General features: G+C 35.6%; 1 protein-coding gene across 1 annotated transcript in view; it reads right to left on the bottom strand.

The window, feature by feature from the left end:
- Positions 1-16202, bottom strand: part of DCC (DCC netrin 1 receptor) — an 808121-nt gene that overhangs the window by 56529 nt on the left and 735390 nt on the right. The window contains exon 26 of the mRNA XM_060118369.1: positions 7803-7958. Coding sequence (XP_059974352.1) covers positions 7803-7958 — 156 coding nt within the window. The remainder of the gene's footprint in view (positions 1-7802; positions 7959-16202) is intronic.

The raw sequence follows: 16202 nt of genomic DNA, 5'->3' as shown, positions 1-16202 counted from the left end.
AAGAAGAGTACTTCTGATGACTTATTTCTTAAAAAAGTGCTATTGGGTAAAGTGGAAAAATACAGTGATAGAAGATAATCTCTCACTCTTGAAAGAGAATTTCTATGCAGGAAATATTTCAAGATAATTAGTTTGTGAGATAATTTTGAGACACCTCTCTGGGAGGCTCCGTGAGTTCAGCAAAGGGCAGAGGAGATAGAAAATCTGATAATGCTGAAGGGGGTGGAGATTAAAGGTCCAAAAGATCAAGATATCATAGTAAAGATATGCAAAAGTGAAATGTGCCTGCAGAGGGTATTTGATATTAAAACTCATTTGTCTACATTCAGAAAGGGTTAGAGGTCCTCTGGGTCGCTGAGCAGGCTTCAGGCTTACCCCATTCAAAGATGGAGATGAAGAGATACAGGGCTGGCCGAGGACAGATGCAGTCACATAGCAAATGGAACCAGAAAATGGGCAAAGACTTGATTAAAGATTTCTTCAAATATGGAAAGTGTAATCTAGCAAACTGGATAGAACTCTGAGGGCAAGAGCAGTTTGAAGAGAAGTACCTTATCTCTAGGCTAGGAAGTCCTATCAAAGATGGAGAGGAGAAACACATGCAGGTATGATCTCAAGGTTAAAGTGCAGGGCTGCAAGGAAAACATGAAGGCAAATCTTTGGTGATGTTGGTTCTCTAAGGCGAAAGGGAATGGGGCTTCAGGTAGGTGGTATAAGGAGCTAAACTGCTCTTAAGAATGTAAAGGGAAAGAGGAACATGTGTGTTCAATCAAGATGGTGTAATTAGGTGGTTGAGAGTATAGTTTTAGAAACAAAGAAAATAATGGTTTTACTCTAGACTCATATTTAGTCTAAAGGAACAAATGACCAACGGTCAGTTGTCCAGATAAAAATACAGTATCTCTCAGATCTAGATCAGAGAGAAGCAGCTGCAGGAACCTACAACGAGGTCCTTCTTTATTACCAAAGGGCTGGTTTTTATTAAAGGGTCCATATCATCATATTAAAAATGTCTCTCCAAGAAAAGAAAGTTCACAATTTTCCTCAGAAATCTGCTGTAATTTTCTCTATTGAGGGACTGCAGTAAATCCATATCATATTTTGAAAACTGCTTTAGTTATTACAGAAATAATAATATTTTGTGATGTCTTTCTTTTCTTCATTCCTTCCTTCATATTTTCTTTTTCTATTTCTTCTACATTTTTGAAATCAAAGAGATCTAAGTTAAAATATTATTGTGATCATAGGTTTAATAAAACGTACATGCAATTTTTTTAGTCTTCTGAAATTTAGTTACTTTAAAACCTCAGGCTTCACATGAATTCTGTTGACTTCGGTGAATTTTAGGGGGGGCACTCCCATTTTTCTTCTCTTCAGCATATTTGAAAATAAAAATGCTGTGCATGCGTCGTCCTCCATTCCCAAGTTTTCAGTTGGCCACCATGATTCCCACTGGGAACATCACAATGTGGTTTTTGACTTTGAGAGAAGTAATGGTGGCTTGATACCAATGGACCAGCTCTTTAGCAAAATCAATACTTAGTACCACATAGTGAAAAGGAACGTGCCTAATGCAATGTGCTAGGTGGAATGGGAGGGTCCAGCCTCAACACTGAATGTATCAGTAATGCATAACGGACTGTTTTTGTTTTGTTCAAAACGTTAATTTTGCTTAATACCTAATACAATGGACAAGGTACAGGTTTTCCGTAGACAATTCATAATGCTTACATTTTACATAGAACAAACAAACAAAAAAACGCCTTTTAGAAATGGCTGACATCTAAGGCAGTGAAAAAATTCTCAGACAAACACAATAGCAACTGCTCCACTGGAAAACCTCTCATTTCAGATGAGCCCATTTGGCCAGTTCAGGTGCCAGCTTCAGGACACCTATGTGAAACAGATTTGCTCTGTGACATGACATTTAGCTGTACTAAGAGCTCTAAAAGCAAAGAAAACCTCCTTTCACCCATGAAGTGCAGCTTCACTGCAATTCAGACACTAAAGTGAGAATCAAATATGTACTGGCAAGGCACTCCTTTTCAAATGATGAAGTAGTAGGAATTCATTGTACAAATAGCATACAATTACACAGCAGAGTCAAATCTCAAGGCACTTTATAATAATTAATGTCAACACATACATAATTGCTATGGAGTAACTGGCAAAAATATTGCCAAAATGGAAATGAGGATTTTTCTTCTATCTAAAATTGCAATATTTGAAAGAAATACAGCACACTAATAACTCTAAGCAAAGACACTTCAAGACTCGAACATTTTTAGGAACGAAATTCACTCATTAATCTCAGAAGAACAACATCATGCAATAATCCTAAGTAACCCCAATTCCTCACAATTCAGATTTTTTTTAAAAGACCCTAGAGAAAAATTCATGAACCCTACTGTGCTGATCTTATTTAGGGCAAGTTCCATTTGTTAATTGATTTCCAATTTGGCGGAGAGGTGGGGCGGAAAAATAACATGGATAAAGTTGACCAGCTTTCTCACTAAGACCATGCATGCCGACACTGAACACAATAGTGGAAATCATCTACTCTTCTCTAGTACCTGTTTCAAAGATGAGGAAATGGGGGCACTGATTTTATACTGATTTGTAGAAATGAGACCTCAAGATGATTATTTGAAGTTTTCAAAAGATAGCACTTTTCCTTGTTCCCCAAAGGCCAGTTACTTTGCCTATTGAGGTTAAGAGCAGAACTGCAGTGCATTAGTAGGAAGAGGAAAGATGTGTCCATCATGACTGTATAAAGCTTTATCCATGGATCACCAAATATGTGTTATGCAAATGTACTTTAACCTCTATCTTTCCTTTCCTTATGGGAGGGGAGAAATTCAGCTTTATTTGTGTCTTCAGAAAGCAGCAGTCTTCGGGGGCAGAGTTTCAGAGTTTTAGTGATTCATCTCTCAAAGTCAAAGGTCTTTCTGATAACTTTTTTTTTTTTTTTTGCGGTACGCGGGCCTCTCACTGTTGTGGCCTCTCCCGTTGTGGAGCATAGGCTCCGGACGCGCAGGCTCAGCGGCCATGGCTCACGGGCCCAGCTGCTCCGTGGCACATGGGATCCTCCTGGACCGGGGCACGAACCGGCGTCCCCTCCATCGGCAGGCGGACTCTCAACCACTGCGCCACCAGGGAAGCCCGCCTGATAACTTCTGAGGAAGGAGAGTTGCCCCATTTCACACAGTCAAATGCTTCTTTTCCTGTGTGTGCCTTTCACTGTTTTTCAAGGTGACTAATAAGACATCTCCAGCCAGAGGCATGAAATGTTTTCTGCTTGAGAGAGAACAGGGATGTTTAGTGTTCTCCAAGGCATTTAGAAACTGATACTGAATGACTGGAAGTTAACTGTTTCTGACAGTGATTTAGAGCATATTTCGTTTCCTAGAAAAGAGGATGCGTCGTTTTTTTTTTCTTTTCTAAGCAAGCACTTAGAAACACGTATTAGTTCCTATACCTTTTGCGTTTCACTTAGCTTTGGTCAAAAAATACTTTAAGGGCTTCCCTGGTGGCACAGCAGTTGAGAGTCCGCCTGCCGATGCCCGGGACACGGGTTCGTGCCCTGGTCTGGGAGGATCCTAAATGCCGCGGAGCGGCTGGGCCTATGAGACATGGCCGCTGGGCCTGCGCGTCCGGAGCCTGTGCTCCACAACGGGAGAGGCCACAGCAGTGAGAGGCCTGCGTACCGCAAAAAATAAATAAATAAATAAATAAAATAAAACTTGAAGAATGACTGAGTATATTTTTAAAAACATGTGAAATCTTGGCCAGGAGTAGAATGCCTATGCCTTTTGATTTTTGATGAGAGTCAAGAATTATTAAACTAAGAATTCTGTTAAGAATCTTTTATTTGCGTAACTTTCTATAATAGTTACATTATCTATTTTATGTTTGTATTATATATTATGTAATAGTTACATAATTAAATTTATTTAATAATCCTTACTTTTAAATAAATTAACAAAATAAAAAATCTACTAAGGAGACTATATTTTTCTCCCTTCCTTCTTCCCTCCCTGTCTTCCTTCTCTCTCTCTCTTTTTTTTTTCTTTCTTTCTAATAGACCTTACTTTTTAGAGCAGTTTTTAGGTTCATAGCAAAATTGAGTGGAACATACAGAGATTTACCCTCTGACCCCAGATATGCACAGCCTCCCCACAATCAAAATTTTGCACCAGAGTGGTCCATGAGACTAATCACAGATATAACAAATCTGTGGTCCTTAACCACAGATGAAAACAAATTTTATACTAGCTCATTTATTGTTTTTTTTTTTCATTGAAATTTAACTTTTGGAATCAAAGAGTAAATGGGATGCTAGATTTTCCGAAGGAGATGATGCTTTTAAAAGTGGAAAAGAATCTACAGGAACACCCATGAATAAAATAGTTAATTGCTAGTTTTAAACAAAGTAGTGAACTTTGGCTGTCTCAGTCTTGTTGGAATGAACAGATAAAAGCCATTCTCACACTTCCTTTTAAAGTTAGAGAATATAAATGAAATCAAAAGAAAGCAGTAACGAACCAATGAGAAGAAAACCAAACTAAAACTATAAACCTCTCTTTTCTGTTGGGGACAGTTCATTTCAGAAGTTGAAAAAGGGACTTGTGGGTTCTGAATTCTTTGACTGGAATCATCGTCCTAGTTGTCTGGGGATTCAGAAATTTTGGGTTGTTGGACTTCTCACACCTTCGAATTTAAATTTCTTCAGTATGGTTTGGGGGGCTTTTTTCTTCGAGTTTTTGCACACAACTCTATTCTCTAGACATGATGTGCAGTGAGAAAAAGAAAAATAAATATAATTATCTCTTGGTAGATTCCTAATGCCTTTTAATTCTAACCTTGTTACATCTAGACGATTTATGATTTCTTAGGCTGTCCCTGTTGAGTTGGAAAAAATATAGCTACCCCACAAATATATTTTATTGCTGTTACCATCTTATCTATTACGAAATATCCTATCTCACAGGAGCTGCTGAGTCGGCCATTCGTAGCAAGGAGAAGAATGCCATAAAATTGATTTTAAAATGCTGTGCTTGAAGGAAAAAAAAAAAAGCCAAATGGCACAGGAAAAATCACCAGGGTACATATAATAGCTTGAGAGTCTTTATCCATTCCTACATTCCTTGAAACAAATGAAATACTACTCTCAGGATACAAAATCAATATACAAAAATCAGTTGCATTTTTATATGCTAACAGCAAACTATCAGAAAGAGAAATTAAGAAAACAATCTCATTTACAATAGCATCAAAAAGAACAAAATAGTTAGGAATAAATTTAACCAAGGAGGCGAAAGAGCTCTACACTGAACACTACAAGACTTTGATGAAAGAAATTGAACAAGCTACAAAAGATGGAAAGATAGACTGTGTTTATGGATTGGAAGAATTAATATTTGATGAAAGAAATTGATGAAAGAAGACTTTGATGAAAGAAATTGAACAAGCTACAAAAGATGGAAAGATAGACTGTGTTCATGGCTTGGAAGAATTAATATTGTTAAAATTACTACCCAAAGTCATCTATATATTCAATGCAATCCCTACTGTAATTCCAATGTCATTTTTACAGAAATAGAAAAAAAAATCCTAAAATTTGTATGAAATTCTGAATAGCTGAAAGCAATCCTAAGGACAAAGCTGGAGGCATCATAGTTCCTGATTTCAAGCTATCCCACAAAACTATAGTAATTAAAATAGTATAGTATTAGCATAAAACAGACACAGACCAATGGAACAGAACTGAGAGCCCAAATAAATCTCCACATATAAAAATCAACTAATGTTTAACAAGGAATCCAATAATATATCATGGGGAAAGAATAGTCTCTTCAATAAATGGTGGTGGGAAAACTGGATAGTCACATGTGAAAGAATAAAACTGAACCCCTATCTGGTACCATCTGCAAAAATAAACTCAAAATGGATTAAAGACTTGAACATAAGACCTGGAACTGTAAAACTCCTGAAAGAAAACTTAGACATTGGTCTTGGCAATGATTTTTTTTTTTTGATTGGACACCAAAAGCAAAGTTAACAAGAGCAAAAGTAAGCAAGTGGAACTACATCAAATTAAACAGCTTCTACACAGAAAGAAAATGAAAAGGTAAGGGGAGAAAATTCTTACAAATCAAACATCTGATAAGTGGTTAATATACAAAATATATAAAGAACACATACAACTCAATAGCAAAAAGACAATGTGATTAAAAAATGGGCAGAGGAACTGAATGGATAGTATTCCGAAGAGGGAATATAAAAGACCAACAGATACATGAAAAGGTGCTCAACATCACTAATCATTAGGGAAATGCAAATCAAAACCACAATGAGATACCACCTCACATCTATTAGAATGGTTAAAATAAAAAAAAAAAAAAACAAGAGATAACAAGTCTTGGCAAGGATGTGGAGAAAGGAAAACACTTTTGCACTGTTAGCAGGAATATAAATGGGTGCAGCCACTATAGAAAACAGTACGGAAGTTCCTTAGGAAATTAAAAATTGAACAATCATATGATCCGTCATCCCACTTCTGGGTGTAGCCAAAGGCAATCAGGATATCAAAGAGATATCTGCACTCCTGTGCTTTTTGCAGCATTATTCACAATAGCCAAAACAATGAAAAAGCTAAGTTTTTGTCCAGGATGAATGGGTAAAGAAGATGTGAGATATATATCTATCTATATTTATATCTATATCTACAGCCACATCTCTAACATCTATCTATCTATCTATCTATCTATCTATCTGTCTATATTCTTCAGCCATGAGAAAGAAGGACATCCAGTCATTTGCAACAACATGGATAGACTTTGAGGACATCATGCTGAATGAGATAAGTCAGACAGAGAAAGACATACATTATATAACATCACTTATATGTGGAATCTAAAAAAGCCAAACTCATAGAAATAGAAACTAGAATTATGTTCACCAGGGGCTGGGGGTTGAGAGAAGAAGGGAGATATTGGTCAGAGTACCAACTTCCACTTATAAGATGAATAAGTTCTGGGGATCTAATGTACAGCATAGTGATTATAGTTAATGATACTGTGTTATACACTGGAAAGTTGCTAAGAGAGTAGCTCTTAATTATTTTTATTACAAAAAAGAAATGCTTATTATGTGACATGATGGGGATGTTGGCTAAGGTTATGGTGGTAATCATTTTGCAACACATAAGTGTATCAAATCAACACTTTGTACACCTTAAATTTATACAATGGTAAATGTCAATTATATCTCATTAAAACTGGAAAAATACATACATAAAAACAGATGAAATACCACTCTGGGAATTTTTCATTTCCAGCAACTATTTCTTAAAGATGAAAATGTATTGCTGAACTGATTTAATAAAGAGAGCTTTCATACAGTTATTGGTTCATAAGGAAAATCAATGAGACATCTTTAGTTATAACCAACAGACACTTAAATAAGAATGTTGGAGGACAGTCACTTGCTTATTAACTTCCCAGTTAATTTCAAGCACCCATCATATCACTGTTTTACTGAAGCAGTTAATCTTTGTTTCCCCACGACTCCCCATACTGTCAGCGCTATGGACTATGGAAAGACTCCTAGAAAATCAATCCAAAAGCATGTACATAGGGTCCAAAAAAAACAGACGATGCTGGAAAAGAAAATTCTAGTACCCAGGTCATAAGTATATCAATCTTTCCAAAGGATAAGAACACCAAAATGCTACACACTTGACATCCTTGGTATTATTCATTTGTTCTTAGTAAAAAGAAAGGAAAATGCAATACACTAACTTTTTCCGGCTCCGAAACCTCGGTCCACTGACAGTGTAGGGAACGGCACAGGCCGGAGGGTGAACTGCGGATGGGGGTATGCACACGTGGGCGATGGAAGGATTCCTGGGTACTGGGCACTTTCTAGGGTTGGCACAGGGATGGCACTCACGACAGCTGCAAAACAAAGATGTTATCGTTAGTATTTATAATTCTGTGTAACCACCTAACAAGCAAAAAGGAAATGGCTACATTTTCACATCTTCAAATCCATGCACGTTCTTCACAGTACCATGTAGGCTCCTTTACTTACCTCTCTTTTCAGAAAGTCCCTTTCTTGCCTCAAAAGAGACAGCTCACTCTTTAAGAATCTTACCAGGGAGCATTACCCTGAGGTTTAAAACTTTTCATGGTTTCAAACAAGGAAATGATTCATTAGCCATCATAAAGTCATCTTAAGGCTTCCTGGTTTTTATTTAGTTTAGTTTAGTTTTTGTTTTAGTCTTTCTCCTAGGCAAGAATGATGAGATTAGAAATACTGTGTTGTTCAGAAATGGAATATATTATATAGATGGGCTAAGAAAATGGGAATTTTCTATTAATTCCGTGAAAGAATGTAATGCTTTGGAGATCTATAGTCTGGAGAGAGAATAGCAAGTTATAGTCTAAATAATCACATAAAGGACTTATATTTAAATAGAAAGAAAATACTTTCAAACAGCCAAAATACTAGTACAACTTAGTGACACATTAATTTAAATGCAACTGAATGTTTTCTGTGAATACCAAACATGTTTTAAGTTATATTGACTTAAACCCACAGATGATATCTTACACAATATTTTCTAGGTTTAGTGAGCACTGTTCCATTCCATTATTCAAATATCTGTTCAATTATATCATATTATGAAATATTTACTCTAAGTGTAGTCAATCTCCATCTTATAAAATGTTTAGTATTCCCTACCTCTTATTAACTAAAAATAAAAATTAAGCTAGCTACTGGAATGATCAATTTCAACAGTATATTCCTGTGTATACAATTAATGAAGTTATTTCTGTTATATACTTGATTTTTTATTTAATTATACCCTAATGTCAATTGCTGGAGCTCAGCATGCACAGCAGTGTACATTTACCAAAGGAAAATCTTTTTTTTTTTAATCACATCCCTCTTACGCAAGTAATTTCATCATCAAGATACAGATTATCTTGCACTATTGTTAGTTAGAAACAGATTTAAAAAACATTTTAACTTAAAAATGCAGATTAATTACATTAAATACATAACACTTTAAAATAAAAAGACTGCTTCTAGTAAACTGGCTCTTAAAACTGCATTTGAGAATTTATTTTTCAGTTTATTTATAACATTTCTTAAAGTGCCTATTAACATGTTTAATTGAAAAATGAAGTTGGGTTTTTTTCAGATAAAAAGTTTTGACTGACTGGTTTGACAATGAAGACTAACTCTTTTTTAAGTGGGTTAAGTAATGGTTGTTTTATCCGAATCGAATAAAAATACATATTAATCATTTAATGGGATAAAACATTTTTTCAAAAAATTATGTTAGTAAAGATATAAGTGATATTTCAATGTTTCCAATCCTGTCTTAGTATATTGTATTACACAAAGTACCTCTAAGTGAAAAAAATCTGCATATGTATTTTATAATTACTTTGTAAGTCTTAGTAAAGCTTTTTACTGTTGTATCTCCTAGAAAGTTAGAAAGTAAGTAACTTGAATGAGTAATAAATACCTTTGAAATTTAGGTAGTTTCTAAAACTTTTACTTCCAGAAAAATTGAAGGAAGACATTATCTAGTTGTTTACTGAAATACTATTAAAAGTAACTTTGTATGAGAGTTCACAGAATAATTCTGGCATGTAATTTGGAAGGAGTTTGAATCTTTGAATGATTGCTATAAAAATCTCATTGTTGGGCCTCCCTGGTGGCGCAGTGGTTGAGAGTCCGCCTGCCGATGCACGGGATACGGGTTCGTGCCCCGGTCTGGGAGGATCCCATATGCCGCGGAGCGGCTGGGCCCGTGAGCCATGGCCGCTGGGCCTGCGCATCCGGAGCCTGTGCTCCGCAACGGGAGAGGCCACAACAGTGAGAGGCCCACATAACACAAAAAGGAAAAAAAAAAAAAAAAAAAAATCTCATTGTTATTGCACTTGCTCATACTTAATGCAAACAAGGTTTTGCAATGTTTAGATCAATAAGAGAAAACATCGGAATAGAATTTATGCAGTAAGTAATGTTCATCCATGAATACATGCATTAGTTGCACAAAAGAAGTGTCTTTCATGTCATTAAGTGATAGAATTCTAACACAATCTTATTTTATATACAATTGTGCAGAAATACTAATTGTAATGTTAACACACTGAGAAGAAAAATAATTAGCAGATAAAAACTTGTAGTCACATAAGGTTATAATATAAGTCTAACATCTCAGTTTATAAAAATATTATGTTTCAAAGAAATAAGATAGATGATCGACAAAAGATAGTCATAAAAACAGACGACAATTGTATATTATTCTGTGGGGAAAGTGAATTGTAGGTACTAGTTCAAGGAAAAAATGAGTGATACAACTTTTCTCTGTAAAAGGGAGCTTCCTCATGTATTTTGTAAATGGATGACGTAGGTATCATATTGCTATGGTATTTTTATACTTCTGGCTTTATTTGAAGGAGTGGAATACCAGAAAAATTACATATTTCACAGATACTTAACTTATAATATTGTAAATGTTAAGTTAAAACTGTGTGTGGTGATACAAAGCTTTTCTAAATTATTTTTGGGAGGACTCAAATGAAAAACTGAGATTATTAAATGATATATAGCATCATAAATGAAGATGCTTTATAATCTATAAAATATTTTATAAAAAGTAAATTGTGGCTATACAAACATATGAACAGACTTTAGAAAAGGGAAAAGAAATAAAATGACAAGGAAACTTTTAAAAAGAATCAGAAATTCAAATCAGATACTAGCCAAAATAATTATAAATTCCCCAAAGGAAAAGGTTATAATTTTATAGTCTTTGTGTCTGTCAAAGTATGGTGCTGGAGATACTTCATATTTTTCAAGTGAGTTAATAAGAAAGATTTTCTATATTTAGAAATCCTTCATTTTAACCCACTGGAGGTTTTTTACATGGTTTGATGTATTATTTAGTCTCCTGATGTGTATAGTTACTATGTTACTATAGTAATAATAATAATAATAATAGATTTGAATATATTTGTAAATAAGAGTCATATAATAACATAAAGCCTGTATTCATATAGCTCAAAATCTCAGTCTCTGAAGCAGTTAATTTAATGAATTCACACATCTTACTGATCAAAATGAGATCACTGCATAGTCATTAAGGTTGACTGCCAAATTGCAAAGCCTTTCCTGTGTTGACAATTTTTACTCATAAATAAATGTGACAATGATAGTCTCCCTTAGATGCAGAAGGCACCCACCTGACAAATTGCGCACCTTTCTAATCAATATTGTTATGTGAATTTAACCAATCTTTTAGAATACATTTAGAAAAAAATGTCATAAATATCTCCTGTTTCGAGCTGAATAAATTTGAATAGAGAAACATAATTTGGCAATCCACAGATTCTGTGTAAGTTAGAAAGCTGAGAGAACACAAGAGACTAAATTTATATTCCAGTTCCAAGTCTTTCATTACTGAAGAAAAGAAATTTTACTTTTCATGAGTTTTGCATTTTGACTACTGACCTGGGTACAAAAGGTTTGCAAATAATAAAAGTTCTTTAAAAAATAATAAATCGGTTGTATGTCTCTGCACATCAGAAATTCTCATTCTTCTATACCCTGACATAAAATAGAATAGTCAGTATTCCAAAGCTTTGGTTTTGAAGTATTTTGGTCCATGATTCATTTCTAAAATGGCACAGACATCTACCCTTACTTATAAAACTGTTGTTGCGAAACTAATCATTTGGAAATAAGTTGGATCCAACACTGTGTATTGAAGTGCATTTTGGTATTTTCCCTCTACATGTCAGTTTTGAGAGCCAGAAACACAGCCACATACACACACCCTCACAATACAATTCAAGACATTCACTGCACTGCTCTGTTTATGTAAAACAGCTCAGAGAGCGATATCATCAAGCATTTTCAATAAATCTCTGCTTTGTGGCCAACTATGACTAGAAATCTGTTCTGACACAGCTTGCTGACAATTGAATTTATATGTCATACTGACAACACAAAGGTTTTTCAAGTGGAAATTCCCTCACCAAATTAGTTAGTGCCCTGAACAGGGCATGTTGATATTCAAAAACCTTTACAACATTTTAAAAAATGTTAGCACTAAACGTGACTGATAGGAAATCTACAGTAGAGATTTTATTTTTAAAGCTACAATTTTAAGAAATAAAGCTCTCTGTAGAGATTTCTCACCATGATACTTGACAGATTTGAGAGATTTGTTGAAGAGGAGAGGTGGACAAACAGAAGAGCAAAGATAATATTTTGAAGTGCAAAGAGTTTAAGTCAAATGATTTCTCATTCTGCTTCTCTTTAGCATCTCTTTATATAGGCAATGGCCTATATATACTCTGGACTATTTGGAAATGTAGTGTCCATAGCCCTTGATAAATATTCTAATTTCCTTCACATTTTCAGGTGTCCTTTAACGAGCAATTGTCACTGGATGGCCGCCACAAGTATCCACAACCTCCACCTTTAGGAAAATAGTGAACATTCACAATGACGTGTTCTGCAGTTATTTTTTTTTAATTTTTTAACATCTTTATTAGAGTATAATTGCTTTACAATGGTGTGTCAGTATCTGCTCATAGTGGTAAAGAGCCCAAACACTGAGGTCAACCTGCCTGGGTTCACTATCCAGTTCTGCCACTTGGTAGTGAATAAATGTCACAGTCAGTATCTAAGATACCTCCCACTGATTCCCTCCTCAGATCTTCACATCCTTATTGGAGTTTCCTGCCACATTTCACCAGGGTTGGTCTGGTGACCAAAGAATGCAACGGAAGTGATGGTATGTCACTTCCAAAATTAGGTTAAATGAGATTTCTCTCTCTCTCTGTCTCTCTCTCTCTCTTTCTCTCTCAGATCATTCACTCTGGAGGAAGCCAGGAGTCATGTCTTGAGCCAGAACTGCCTGGCTAAATCACTCCTGTATTCCTGACCTTCAGAAGCTGTTGAAAAAAATAAATGGCTGTTTTATGTTGTTACATTTTGGGGGTAATTTGTTATGCAGTAGTGGATAACTATACATTCACTTGAGAGGGTATATATGCTCTCTGTTTCTTGGTTTTCTCATCTGTAAAGTGGAGATGATCATCGTACCAACTTTATGGTGTGGTTCTGAGGATTAAAGAGATTATCCACATGGAAGTGCAGCAGGGTGAGGGGTCAGGAGTCAGCACTGTGGAAATATGGGTTATTGATATTAATCTGCTGAGCTCCTATAGATCTGCCCCAAGACTGAGCTGAATACAATTAAATAGGAAGTATTGTTAAAACAACCTTCTTATATGTCTATGACTTTGATCATGGTGATGGTTTCATGGGTGTATGCATATATCTAAACTTAGTAGATTTGTATAAATTAAATATGTACAGTTATATATATATATATGTTATATCTCAATAAAACTAAAAATAAGTAAAAGTTTAAAAAATAAGACCACTTAAAAATATAAGCCAAACTTTTCCAAAGATACTGACAATTATTGCCATTATAGTTCTATTAAAATGCTAATTAGTTCTATTAAAAATACCATTTTACATTTGAAAGAGGAGTACATTAAGTTAGAGGAAACTAAATAGTGTTTTGTAACTCAAATTTGAACCTGAGGGAAGTATGACACTGTAAGATTTGTGAGATTAGAAAGAAAAGTTCTTTCTCTGGAGGAAGAAAATAACTGGAATTATAAAATCAAACCGGGTTCAAATTCTGGTTCTGTCTTTTAGGAGCTAAGGGAAAGCCCTTAGTTTATCTAAATCTATCCAGTCAGCCCATTTTTCATGTGGTTTTCACACACTTTACAAGATGAGATACGATGTGGAGGTGACTGGACTAGTGACTGCCACAGGGCAGCTATGAAAACGTCCTAAGAGCAAAAGTGAGCAGGGAACCTTAAGACCCTTACAGCCTCCTACAGCCTTCTCTCACTTCTCAAATGAGATATGGCTATGAAGTCCAGAAATCTGAAATAGTTGTGAACATCTCAGAGTACATTTGACACCAAGGACATCAGACAGATGAGACTGCAGGAAAAGCAGACTCTGATCTGGGGCTAGAGGACTCCTTTGAGATGAGCTTAAGGCATCACACAGCTTCCTTCTCTGCAGACCAGTGACTTTCCCAGGACACTGTGAGCTCATTTGCTTTAATCTTTTACAAGTTACCCCAGACCACCCAAAAGACTTGACTCAGATGAGAAAGATCCTAGAAGAAAAGATAGTGCATTTTGTTGTAGAAACCTCTAAGATGTTAGGAATTAAGGAAAAATTGGGTGACATAAATCTGAAAAAGTGAGGGATCTTCTAGTCCATCCATATTGCTGCAAATGGCAATATTTCATTTTTTTATGGCTGACATAGAGAATATTATACTTAGTGAAGCCAGACAGAAAAAGACAAATACTACAAGATATCACTTATATGTGGAATCTCAAAATAATACAAATGAATCTATATACAGGACAGAAACAGACTCACAGACATAGAAAACAAACTTATAGTTACCGAAGGGGAGAGGGAGGGAGGGAGGGGCAGATTAGGAGTGTAGGATTAACAGATACAAACTACTATACATGAAGTATGTAAGCAACAAGGATTTACTGTATAACACAGAGAATCATATTTAATATCTTGTAATAACCTATAATGGAAAATAATCTAAAAAAAACTGAATCACTTTGCTATACACTTGAAACTAACACACTATTGTAAATTAACTATACTTTAAAAAAAAAGCAATGGATTTTTTTATTTTTCATATTGCTCTAGGAAACCTTTCTAAAAGCTAGAGTACCTTTTGTACTCCATCATTCAAAATTCTTCCACCAACTCTTTGTCAGGTCCCTTCTGGATTATTCCTATAGCTCTGATAATCAAGCTATTTTTTTTTCCTTTTTTTTTTTTTTTTTCCGGTATGCAGGCCTCTCACTGTTGTGGCCTCTCCCGTTGCGGAGCACAGGCTCCGGACGCACAGGCTCAGCATCCATGGCTCACAGGCCCAGCCGCTCCGCAGCATGTGGGATCTTCCCGGATGGGGGCACGAACCCGTGTCCCCTGCATCAGCAGGCGGACTCTCAACCACTGAGCCACCAGGGAAGCCCTCAAGCTATTTTTTGCCTTGTAAAATCCTCCCTAAAAACACAATTCTGTATTCCTCATATGTACCATCTTGAACTTAAAGGCCATGTTTTGACCATGTCTGCACAATCTTACTGACTTGCTGATTTGGATAATCCAGTGGAATTACTAATCAACAAACTTTATATAAAAGATCATTTGCTTGTAGAACTATCAAGAAACCACTTCTGTGCTTTCAACCCATATTTAGTAACAACTGTTATACCAAGTCATTTACACAGCACTGTGGGAATTATAGGGATACATAAAAACTAGTCCTTCTGCAGAAATTCATAGAAATGGAAGGAATGAAATATAACATTCAAGACTCAAAGAATAAAAACTGATCTTAATAAAGTTATCAAATATTGGTTGGAAACATATATTAGGTAATGATATCATTTCTAATGCAAATTTAAATGAGCTCTGAACTTTCTGCACCTTGCCACTGCTCCCACAGTTCTGAAGAGCTGAAAATTTGTATGCACTTGTGCTTATGGTACTAAAAGAATTGTTTGCACTTATTACTCTTAAGGAAGCATTCTTGGTCAGATGTGGGAATCCACAAGGTGAAGGAATAAATGTTCCAGAAGCCCATTGAGCTGGGACCAGTCTTAAGATACTGGCTTCTCACACCATGTATGTAAGGGTCAGACAAAGATTCTGATTTGAAATCAAATATTTCAGAGGTTAGGAAACTGGTCTTTCATAGGCCAGTTCCTCCCAGTGTCCATCTGTGCACAAGAGAACCTCTGGTACTACAGCACCTCAAGCTAAGAGAATTCCAGTTTTTAAAATCTTGCTTTTTCTCATGCGGCTTTATTTTACTTTTCAATAGCTTCTTTGATTGAGTTTGAGTTCTGCAGTCAAGTGATTAAAGCAGATAGTGGGAATGGGAAAAGAAAAGAGTTGACTCTCATAGTGAATGTTCTAGAAAGCCCCCAAACCAGTAGCCATAGCAGCATCCAAGCTTTCCCCGAAGCAAAACTGTATGCTTTTCTCTGCCTCAGTCTTTTTAAGAGCCTCTAGTTTAACTTTTTGAGATTTCT

The sequence above is a fragment of the Mesoplodon densirostris genome, chromosome 15 (assembly GCF_025265405.1).
Source record: "Mesoplodon densirostris isolate mMesDen1 chromosome 15, mMesDen1 primary haplotype, whole genome shotgun sequence".
Lineage (NCBI taxonomy): Eukaryota > Metazoa > Chordata > Mammalia > Artiodactyla > Ziphiidae > Mesoplodon > Mesoplodon densirostris.
The sequence above is the reverse complement of the archived record's forward strand: the minus strand, read 5'-3'. Positions and strand labels throughout refer to the sequence as shown.